This window comes from Thunnus maccoyii, chromosome 8, assembly GCF_910596095.1.
Source record: "Thunnus maccoyii chromosome 8, fThuMac1.1, whole genome shotgun sequence".
NCBI lineage: Eukaryota > Metazoa > Chordata > Actinopteri > Scombriformes > Scombridae > Thunnus > Thunnus maccoyii.
In genome coordinates, this window is record NC_056540.1 from 22,207,432 (window position 1) to 22,219,686 (window position 12,255).

Genomic DNA, 12,255 nt, shown 5'->3' on the forward strand with positions numbered 1-12,255 from the left:
CAGTAAATTCAGAGACTGAAATGTTGTCAGTACCCGAGTCAGAGAGAAAGATGTGCAGATCAAATATGTACAGAACAAAAGTACATAAAAATTAATGCAGCTCCACTGACCCAAAAATTACACCATTCTCTGAATACTGACTTAAACATTGCCAGTTCCCACCATGCACAAATAAGTAAAAACCCAAATACAGCTTTCAATGACTGGTGCTTTTTGTCACTTAATTGTCCACCACTGGGGAACTTAAAGGGAAACGTTGGTATTTTTCAACCTGGACCCTATTTTCCCATCTTTTTGTGTCTAATGGGGACAACAATCCGACAGGGCAATTGGGCCCCGTCAATCTACATCCACTAAAAGTGCTCAAAGAGAATTCTTGCTCTGAAAATTCTCAAGTGTTAAGTGCTGGGAAGAGTTTGTTGTGTTGGAATACAGAAAAAGATTTTTTTAACTGAAATTTCAGAGACTTGATGGGTTAGACACAAAAACAAACAGATCGGATCAAGCGAAAAGTAAAGAAAAAACATTTAATTTCTCTGTATGGTCCTTTCCACAATGTTGTCAGACACTTATAATAATCTGAGCCTGTCAGTGGCAAAACCAAGCTCTTCTAGTGGACATACATTGGCGGGGTGCAATTGCCCCGTTGGATTACATTGCAGCCCATTCCGCGGCTGCTGGCTGAAGCGCTCTCGCTAAATACTGGACCAATTTAAAAAATTGTGGTCCCCATTAGTCACTTAGACACAAAAAGATTGGAAAATAGAGGTTGGAAAACACCTAAGTTTCCCTTTAATAGTTTCTCTTTACAGACTGTACTGTACTAAAAAAATCCCTCAAACTGTGCAGAGAGATTTCTGTTTGTCCCCTTTCATGGGATGAGACAAATTCCCCCTATTCTCTATAGTAGCTGAACTCATTTCCAGATTCCATTTAGAAAAAAATCCATGGAGCCAGCATGTCAAAAGGATTTTCCCGTCTCATCACCTTAGAGTAGAGAATCCATGCAGCTGTTAATCAAACCACAGTACAGTACCGGCTCTATATCAACAAACAAAGAGCCTTTAGCGCACAATACATTCTGGTAGTGTTGTGCAAAAAAAGTGAGCTGAGAAAAGACTGATGCCATATGTCATGCAGGAAAGAGAGCAATCATAAGGACCACACTAACCATGGCTATGTCACAGGAATTGGGAAATCACAGACATACATAATACTCAATACAATGTAAAGTATATTCATGAACAAAAACAGAGATGATCCCAAGGCAAATCATGTAGTGCATGGGTGGCCAACCATGTTTACCAATGTCAGGGCCCATGTTGCGTCAAAACTCGGGTTGCAGTGGTCATGGCAGCAAAAAAGGTTTCCTCCCAGTTGGACGCACCCAGAATATATCCACAGAGAGGCTATCAGTAAGCATCCTGATCAGATGCCCAGACCACCTCAAAACAAAGGAGCGGTGCTTCTACTCAAGCCTTTTTCCCCCAGGAGAAACCCAGACACCCAGCAAAAGAAACCTGACACTACCCCAAAGTGCATGACCATAAGTCAGGATTGGAACCTAGACTGGTGAATTGAGAGCGACAGCTTCAGGCTCCCTGAGATACTAACACTCCTTCACTTGGGACAACAACTTGCTCCCTACCCAAACGTGCCACTATATCATTTTCAGAGAGCCATGGCCTCAGGTGTGGTGGTGCTTCACATATTGCTGCAAACCGCCAGCTACACGCTAGAGGTCATGATCCAATAATGCCAAGAGGACTACATCATCTGCAAACACCAAAATGGATACTTTCCATTTCTCAGCTGCCCCTGGAGATTCTGTTCATGAGAACATAAACAGAATAAATGACATGGTGCCTTAACACATTAGTGACCTCCACCAGGAAATCACCTAATTGTTCCTCTGACAGCAAAACTATGGAGTTTTAGGTGGCCCCCTATCCAGGAACCATCCAGATTACTAGATGGTTTGATACAACACACTAGTGTTTGCCACACTGGCACAGAACTACAAGTGTATTTTTAAAGGTTGATATAGCCTGTTTGTAACAATTAGCTATTAGCTTAACAAGCATGCTGTGGTTGTGTAGAACATCCTGGGAGACTGCAGACAGAGTAGGTGGAAATATTGCTTTTCGGTGGTTTACTAAAGCACTTACTGGCTTTTTACTCACAGAGGTTTTATTGCACTTACATTAACAGGTGTGGTTGTCCTTAACTCGAGTAATCTTCACCTGGTTCACTGCACTGTGTCCTCTCTGCTCTGCTGTTTGCTCCGTGTGTGTGTGTGTGTGTGTGTGTGTGTGTGTGTGTGTGTGTGTGTGTGTGTATGTATGTGTGTCAAATACAAGCAGCAACCTCCAGGGCTAAAAAATGAAGCCTATGCAGAAGTGCCAAAAACTGCAGTTCCTCTAGAATTGGTGTTGTGCATACATGTGAACCCAATTATATTTGTTACTTCCACACCTCCAACACTAGCAAATAATTTTCCAATACTTACTATACATACATCAGTATACATATTCAAATACACACTCATCCATATACCATCAAGACATCAGGTATTTGGACATACAACTGCAAGAGATTAAACAAATTATAACAGGAGAGACACTGTTGCAAGACACAGGGAACCACTCTGTTGAGGGTTGCAGACAATTAGAAATTCCAAAGTTGCCTCAAAACATGCATGTGCATGGTGGCATAAAAAACAAGAATCATCTAGAAAGGTGTAGATTTAGGGTGCTGTTACACATCAGTTTGACATTAACCAAACAAAGACACAAAGAAAGGTAATACCCAAATAATATTGTGCATGGCCAAAGCATGGAGGTCTACAGTCCTCTCCAGCAGAAACAGTGCTACAAGACAGGAAGTGATTTCATGCTGTGACAGCATAGTTTTATAGGAAGAGCAAGACAATTAGATGATGACTGGAGCTGCTCTACAAGACAGACATTTTGCTGAATGAATCAAAAACTATTCACTTAAAGTAGTGGCCACTATTATGATTGTATTAGTGTTACATGATAAAACTTTAGGATCAAGGGGCCAACACAAGAGCAATTTCAATACTAGAGTACTTAACTGTATTGGATTTTAAAGGTATTCAATGTAAGATTTACATCATGTCAGTCAGCAGTACAAGCCTTAATGTCAATTACAGTCTCAGCAGTCTAGAGTTTTCTTCTCTACTTCTGCATGTAATTAATCCTGGGGTCAAAAAAATGTATAATTGGTGATGGAAAATGGTGCAACAGGAAGGTTCTTATCCATTGATGTATTTTTTTCTATTGGTAGAATCTTGTTAATACTGACTCCAGACATCTACAATTGACAGCATTTTCAGAAAAACCGGACTAATGTTACATCATGCTAAACCTCTGTAGTGGCAGAATGCTGCTAATGTTATGAGCTAATCATTAGTTATGCTAATCGTGTCAAAATTTAGTTGACTTTTTTACTAACCAGTAATGACTCGAGGCACATAAGGGAGAGAACACTATCAACTACAACCTGTTCTTATGACAATCTTAACATGGTCTTTGCTAAAGCCTTGCTAATGCACATCAGTTATCAGTCAGTCTTTTGATTAGCCATTTCAAAATGTAAGCTTGATTGAAACCATCACTGATCTTCAGTTATGTCTGTTTAAGTTTCACCCTTGTTGTACTTTGAAACATGTTTTTAGTAACTTCACTATAGAAACCATGATTTGATATGAATCATTACCGTTTGAAAATTTGTGTTGATACATTTTGAAACCGAAATTGCTTTTCTCATTGAGGAGCTGTGTATTAAGAGGCAAGTTTTTCTTTGTTTTCATTTAAATGCATCTTCCATCTAAAGCTTTCATAGTTGTTTCTCTCATACAGTAAATCTTACATAGTATGCCTTTGAACATTTAATTCTTTGCTAAGTCAAACTCTGCATTTTGTAGACCAGCTCAGCTTGAGTACTCTGACAGGAAGGATGTGTGAGTTATGCAGCCAGGAGAAGTGCAGTAGGAGGCAGGGTGGTGCTGGGTCTGGGTTAAAAAGGTAGTTCAATACACACACCTAGGGTTCTGTTACCATAGTTAGCACCCGGCCACCGAGAGGCTGGACTGGAAGGGCTTTGATCACCTGTAACAATGTTGGTGATGACATATAATAAAGAAAAGAAGGGAAGGGAAGAATGGAGAGAAAGGAAAAGAGAGAAAGGCATCAGAGGTGACACATTTCAGATATTTGGCAGGAATGAGCCACCCCCAGAATTTGGCAAAACCCCTAAGATTTGCAAAGACACCTGCACACATATTTAGATGCAGACATGGCCTCACATTAAAACCCAAATGAAGAAATATGGAATGAAAATGGTGGAAGTAAAGGATGGAGATGGTTATCTGTGTTACATTTTGATTTACATTTTGATTACACTTTTGTTGAGCAGCATTATAGATATTGAAACAGGAGAAAATTGTTTAGATGATGTTTAACATGATAAAATTATTCTGAAATTAACTAAGAATACCAAAATATAATCTAGCATAATAAATTGCATTACATTGTAAAAATCATAGCAGTAGGTTTGTGTTTTTAAATAAAAATGGAATTTTCTCAACCAATTTATTGTGGAAAAAAAAGTGGTGTAGTGGAGTGTAAGAGGAAGTGATCCAGGCAGGGTTGAAAAAGGTCTGACCCATATGTCCCGGCCATGTCGCCAAGCAGGTGCCTTGTCTTTGCCAAACACAAAGTAAACAGACACATATCTTGTATACAACAATAAACATTAACCAATAATAATTCTTCTACTAACAATAACTAATAATTCTGACATGACTTAAATACTGCAAATACAACAAATCAATCTGCATTAAATAGGCAAAGAGTAGTCTGTTTTCAGAAATGTAACCTTTACTTTTAAGTCTATAGCATCTGTAGATGTAAATATCTAATATATAAGAAATTTCCTTGCCCTGCCTTGAAAATGTATGCTTATTCTTATTTCTTGCTTTGCCATGCTGTCTATAGTCGAACTATCTAATCTAACCATTGTTTTTTTCCCACTCTTTTTTTCCTACCCACTTCCCAGTGTGTAGATGGCAGCACCTGTGGCTCTTCTGCAGAAGTCTGACTTGAATATCAATTGACCCTGGCACCCCTACTAGGTGGTATTCCCCTGGGCACGGGCCATTCATCATGGCAGAATGGAATATGTTAACACCAGGATTACACTAAATCAGCCTTAGTCCAACTGCAGCCAGCATGGCTACATTATAATAAGTGCTTTATGAATAGCAAAGGGACAATAAATCGCTAATGACACGCACTAGGCCACATGTGTGCTTGTTTCTATGATGCGTGTTTGTATGTGCAAATATTTCTATATGTCCTCATGTTTCATGTGCGTATCAGTCATGAATCCTCGAAACAAGTCCAAATGACACAAATGCATGAATAGACACAAATTCTAAGCAAACTGGAAAGCAAAGCCTCTTTGGTATGATAGACGGGAGCCAATTACAGTACCAGTCAAAAGTTTAGACACACTTTCTCATTCAAGTGAATGGGAAGGTGTGTCCAAACTTTTGACTGGTACTGTATGTTGCATGTAAAGCATGAACAGCATAAAGGGGACAGGCAGTTTTTTCTCTCTCCTGCAGACAGGTAAAACTGACAGAAACCACAATTATAAATCAAAAGATAAGGATTGTGTTCTTGCTGCCTTACCATTGCGTGGTGTCCGTTTTCGCCGATCACGGAAGGCTGCTCCGGACTGTAGAGCTTCCATTAGGCTGTCCATGACACCAGTTTCATCTCCCTCTGCAAGAGAACAGATAATAGAGGCAAAATTTTTACAAAACAATAAGTACATTTCCACAACAAGATGAAGTACTTAATGTATGCCTATGAGTGTGTACATTTACACATAAACACACACATATATGACTGCTTCAAGGTCTAATTCTGGGTATTCTGATGCAGAAGCAATGGATGCCCTCTAACTGCAGGTGAATGGACAGTCACCTTACATCACAGCGAGAGAGAGCTGTGATGCTGAATGAGATATAAAAAAGCCTTTTATAAAATGCATACATATTGAGACAGAGGCCTGTCACTCAGGCCTGTCCTTTTTTCAGTAAACAGCTGGGGAGGAGGAAAATACACTTAGAGCTTATAGCTAATACAGGCAGAGGAGCCTCAGGATGAAAGCATCCACTGATGGTCATTGACAGATATTCTTTCTGTGGCTAACGCAGGGGAGCTAAGTGCTCTTTACAAAGATTTAGTGTGGAGCCGCTCAATACCCGGGCGCTCTATCATTGTTCAGTCAATGACACCAGGACCGGCCTTCGAAAAACATTCCCCCTGCCCACCGTTCCAGCTGTCGTGTGGATCCATGAAACCAGAGAACTACTCAGTCAGCATGGCTGAAGAGACAGGTAGGAGACACTTAAAGTGCTATGAGGCCAGTAGCGTGACAAGTTGTTCCCACACTCTGCACATGCAGCATGGCGCAATGGAATAGGGATTCAAAAATAAGCTTAGGGTTCTATATCTGGGTCATCTATCTTTACGCCCCAATACTAATGAGTCAGAGGGGCACCCTTTTTATCATGCTGGTCCAGAACAGACATTATTTTAAACTAGGATCATTAGGGTGACTTATTGTGGAGCTGGAGACTTAGCCATCAGTTCTTCTGCATACATGAGTGAACTAGCTCTTCCACAATGTTTACCATCAGGGTCCAGGCATCTTGTTTCTCTACTGTGCTTACAGCTATAGCTGAAGGGAAACATTCCAAAATAAGTGGAGACAACAACTACTTCCACACACAGTACTTTACAAGACACTGGGGTGATCAATCTTCCGTTGCTTGCGTGTGCTCAAAGACACACAGTTAGATAAATTGAATTTATGAACAAAACGCCTTGACACTGAATGCTACATGATTAATTTAAGGAAATGGCACATATTTTGCCATTATGAGAGAAAGTCAGGGCTGCATATGTTTTTCGCTTCTCCTCCAGCAACAAACCACCCAACCTGCAATCATTCATGCAAGAAACGGAAAAAAGTACAACTAAGAATAGAAACATGTCTTATGCAAATTTTTAAAAAAGCAACTCTTCACTCGTACTTACACTAATTTTGCTCTCTATCTCATTCCCTCTCTTTCTTCCTCAAGTCCTTCCCAAGGGCTACTTTGAAATCAAAGTATCTGTTCGGCTGTGTGCTGTGCTTAAAAGCAATCCCGATTAAATCAAGCTTAATTAGACCAGCTTTATCAGAACAAAACCAAAGCTGAGCCAAGTAGTGCTTATCTCAAATTGCAGCACTACACCTCAGATAGCAAGCCCATTGGTTTAAAAGGGGGAGCATGGGTTTTGTCTGCTCTGGACCTAAAGAACAATATGGTGAACAACTCGCAGCTACTAAAACTGTATCAACTCCCAAGATCTTTAGCTACTCCTTCTTATGTAGGCTACCAAGGACACATTGTGAGTCTGACAGAAGGCAGAAAGTGTTAAGTGGCAGGTAAACATTTATCTACAACCACCTTGGCACAAGAAACTTTTTGACAGCTCCTTCTTCACTGCCTTCTTCATGGAGACCAAGACATCACAGGGGGCACCTGACACTTTGATCAATTTGTCCTACTTCTAGCTTAACTGTAGCACAATTCATCATTTGTAATGGCCAGGACTTGGGAGCCCTAGTAGATTGGGGTTCAGGAGGAAGACTGCAGACACAAAGAACCAAAATGACTAAAATACGAAACATACTCCCCTGCCAGCTAACAGTGCTCAATTAATTATGTCCTATTGGGCCCCAGCTTAAACTCGAACAAGATAGCAGGGAATTCTCATAGATGAGGCTTCACACATTGAACCGACAGCAAATGTATGCATTTATGTTTATATACTTAACAAATCTGCAAAAACATTGTAAGTGATTAGTGGAAAAAAAAATGAACTAAGCTAAAAATTATTTGAGTACACTTATTCTGGTAATCTTCAGAGCAAACTTTCTTCATTACTTATTGTAACATTGCCCACATTAGCAGACATTTCTGCCTTGCTCCTGCAATTCACTCTTGTCTTATTTTGAGCTGTTAAACCTAGGGCAAATATTCATCAGCTTCTCATTAGCAGCAGTGGTAGATTGTATGCTGGGGAATTACAGAAAAGCTAACCTTTTATGCCCAAAGATCTTTCTCAAGAGGAAAGATCCCCTCTGCTCACAGGAAATTGCTTTCTAAATGGGTTAAGATGGGCTAAGACCCAAGACATTGACAAACCCTTCCAGTGATGAAACACCTTGGTTGGCACCTCAACAGACAGCCCTGAGGTCCTTAAATGATATTATTAAATCTTGTGGAAGCATGGAACGTGTTTGCGGCTTTTGCACTTTTAGGTACTTTCTTAAACAGTTAAACCTTTAAGAGCAGAGTAAAGCTCTGTGAAACTCTACCTCCCAGAGAGAAATGGTGTACCTGTTCTTTTCCTTTGATCCTTGCCTACCTACAATCCAACACCCCCCCTTCTTCACCTGAATATAAGGTGATACCAGGACCCAGGGGCTGTGTCAAATATAACAGGGAGCCCTGGGGATCGGCTCCGTCTACAATATATTTACAAGCAGCACTATCACATTTTCTAATTAGGAGGGATAACAAGAGCAATGTGTTCTCAGCAGGATTGGCATAAAAACTTCACACATCAGATTAGTTTATCCCTAAAAAAAAAAAAAAAAGTATCTACAGTATAAGCGGGAGAAAGCATCTGCAATGTAACACTCACCAATCCCAGGAGCACAACACTCATACACAAAGTCGCGTGGCAACAGTTGCATAGGAGGAAATGGAGGGAAAGGAAGATAATAGGCACATATACTATACAGTGAGTGTCACTATGGGGGAAGGAAGATGTAAAGGATAGAATAAGGGAGGAGGCAGTGTAGAGAGAGACAGAGGAGAAAAAGACAGAGCATAGGAGGCAGCAAGGGGTAGAAGTGAAGGGTTTCTGTGGGTGCGGTAGTGCGTGTGGCGGAGTGGATTATTGAGAGGGACTAGTGGAGCGAGGCAAGACACGAGGTCGTAAAACACCTTCCTGGATACTTGATGGCCTGAGTCCTGTGACATTTAATTATTTCTAAAACATACACTCCAGTATGCAAGCACAGGCACACATACACTCACTAGGGCTGGGCGATATGACCAAAATCTCATATCACGTTATAGGTCATTTCATATCCTGATAACGATACATATCACGATATAGCACATTTTCTGTAAATTCAATGACTAAATATTTTATATAAAATGACCACATGGAAAGGCCTATTTCTTATTACATTTTGAATTATATACTCGACAAATAAAATCTATTAACTCATATTTGATTATTTTCTCCTTTTATTTAGAACCTTTGTGCAAATTTTCAATTCACACTTTTCAACTGTAGAATAAATATGGTGCTAAAATGTGAACATGGTCAAAAATATCAAAACCAAACGTAATACTCTATAGAGTAGAACTGTTTAAATTGTAGAAGCAAACAAAAGTAAATACAGGCCTAACATAAATATTGGTATATAAAATACCAAATGTAAACATTTCAAATTTAGACTATGGCAGCAAAATAAGGCCCACAATATGTAAGAAGGTAAAAAATAGAAAACACCCGCTCTGACGGGGCACTTGTGGCAGGGATGCACAAATATTTCTTTGCTAGCTTGGCCACTAGTGGAAAATGTGCCTAATACTGCCTCCACCAATCCAGTCAGTTTGTCTCTGGAGCAGCCTCCACAGTTTGGAGATAAAGGTTGAGCTCCTTTTCAATGGACCCTCTGCTTGACTGAGGGGCAATTTGACTTTGCTTTGCTGCTGTTTTAAAGTAGCTGCTCAAACTCTTCTTTTGCCTCTTAGCAGGCACCTCTGGCTCATCTGTAGCAGCTGAAGCTGATGGAAGTGGGGCTGCCTCTGTTGACGCTGCCTGTTTAGCCACCAGGCTCTCCAGTTCTGCAGTAGCTCTTGCCTTCATATAGTCCACCCACTCATCTTTAATGTATCTGGTTTTGAACCAAGGGTCCACGAGAGAAGCCATGTCAAGCAGCTCCTCAGTGGTACGGTCATCATACTTCTCATTCAGGTAGTTCAGGATGCCCTCTTTGATAGTCAATGTGAGCGGAGTGTCGTCCTCCTCCTGGCAGTCGCTATCTCCCTCCATCTCCGTGAATCTTTGCTATATGGTGTGCCGCGGGCAAAAGCTTCTTGCAATGTCTCAGTCTGGGGTTTCTTTTGAGCACTCTACTGTACTTTCGTGGCTCTCATCCATAGACTCTCCTCGTACTCTTTGACATGACTTGCGTAGGTGGTAAAAGAGGTTAGTGGTGTTTGACTTTGATGAGGGAACCGGTCTACGGCATAATTTGCAAAATACAGTTTTCTGGTCCATGTCAGACTTTTCATACCCAAACCACGTCCATACGACAGAAGTAGCCACTTTCTTAGGTACAAGCTCCTCGTTGGACTCCTGTGCAAACTCCTCCATGTTTGTTTATGTCGTCTTGCCTTTGCCTCACATCCGACTGTGCGGAAGAACGCAAAGCGTCGTCAAATGAAGAAAGATATTGCCGTAAAGAGTGTGATTTGCGACACCACGATATAAACGATGAAACGATATACGTTTTTCTGTCGTCAAACGATATATATCGACATATTGCGCTGCCCTAACGCTCACCTACACTTAAAACCTACCTGCACATTTTTAGTGATACAAATGCATATTTGCAAAAGGAGTGACTCCAGTTAACGAATCAAAATTTATTGGGCAGATTGCTTGACTCACAAGTGAGTTTAAGTTCAACAATTAAAGACAGCAAAATAGATTGATAAATAGAAGGAGGGAGAGAGAGCATACTAATGTCAGCAGGGTGACCTATTCTCATGGCTGCACATGGCAAGGTCAGTTAGAAGAGACACACCAGTCTAGCCAAGTCTTTCAGATTACCAATGAGCCATCGAAGACTCAACAAAAACTCTTAATCCTCAGTCAAGGACCAATTAGGAATTAAAGAAATGAGCTGACATTATGCAAACATCTCACTTGTTTATTTCTGCCAATTAAGATCAGTCATCCACTGCATTCAAAATATGTATATAACTGCAAAGTAATAGAACAGCTGTCGCAGCAAAATCATGACAAAGCTTTTCAGTCAATCATCTAAGCAGAAAACCTTGTGTGTATTTGAATGAACTGCTGGCCTCTCTTTTAACTGCAAACACCAAATGCGTGGCATTCCTGTAATTATGCAGCAGTGTCAACAAAGCCTGTTCATAAATTCAATTTGCTGTCTGTCATCTCCTGCATGTTGTGCTGCGGAGAAAAAACACAGTGGATCAATTGAGAACTCGGTTTCTAATGGCTCACATGCAGCCTTCATGATTCATGGGGGAAAAAGAGACAAATAATTCTTGGAATTCTAAAAAGCCTATCTTATACGTTTGAGGTTTCTAACATAATAGTGAATTATGACATCCTATATGCCATGAGTGAAACTGTCAGCAACAATGGCATATTATTGCAAAGATAAATAACGGCATAAGCAAACAAAATAATAAAATTCATCATTGTAGCATATTTTAATCAATCACAGCTACATATCCAACCACACTGAAGACGTGGTCGACTATCCACTATCCTTTCAGTAGCCAAAACTAGTCTGAGTCTCATTTGCTCTGTAATGAGATCTAATGAGGGCTTACAGGCCTTGTGCTTGATGAATTGAAACCACTGCAAGAGAGGAACACAGTGCGAGTTTAACCTCACCCCAGTCACTCCCATGACTCCAGTAGAGAAGATAAGAAAGAGAGGGAAGCATGAAGAAGAGAGGAACCACTCATACCTAGATTTTTTTGTTTTTTTTTGCTTGCTGTGGATTGTTTTTGAACACATTTGAGCCCATCTGTTCCCCCAAAGAAAGTCACCTGTGCAATTAACCTGGACCATTAGCCGTGAAACAAAGGCCTCAGTGGAAGAAGGGGGGTGCTGCTTTATGGCCAGGTGGAGAATCAACAACCACACTTTCTTTTAATCTCATCTCTCTCTCTCTACTCTCACTTGTATGCACCTGGTTTTGTGTTACTTTCACACCTGAATTCAAGCTCAGCCACCTAAACATACACAACCACCTGCATTACTCAACACTCGCTTCCTCTTGCCACTGTGCTGTCTACTCTGTCTGGCTTTGAGCGGAGTC

The 12,255-nt window shown here is 40.6% G+C and overlaps 1 protein-coding gene across 1 annotated transcript in view; it reads right to left on the minus strand.

The window, feature by feature from the left end:
- diaph2 (diaphanous-related formin 2) overlaps nt 1–12,255 on the minus strand; it is a 382,189-nt gene that overhangs the window by 39,631 nt on the left and 330,303 nt on the right. The window contains exons 28-29 of the mRNA XM_042418197.1: nt 5,721–5,813; nt 4,083–4,133 (exon numbers count right to left, since the gene is read on the minus strand). Coding sequence (XP_042274131.1) covers nt 4,083–4,133; nt 5,721–5,813 — 144 coding nt within the window. The remainder of the gene's footprint in view (nt 1–4,082; nt 4,134–5,720; nt 5,814–12,255) is intronic.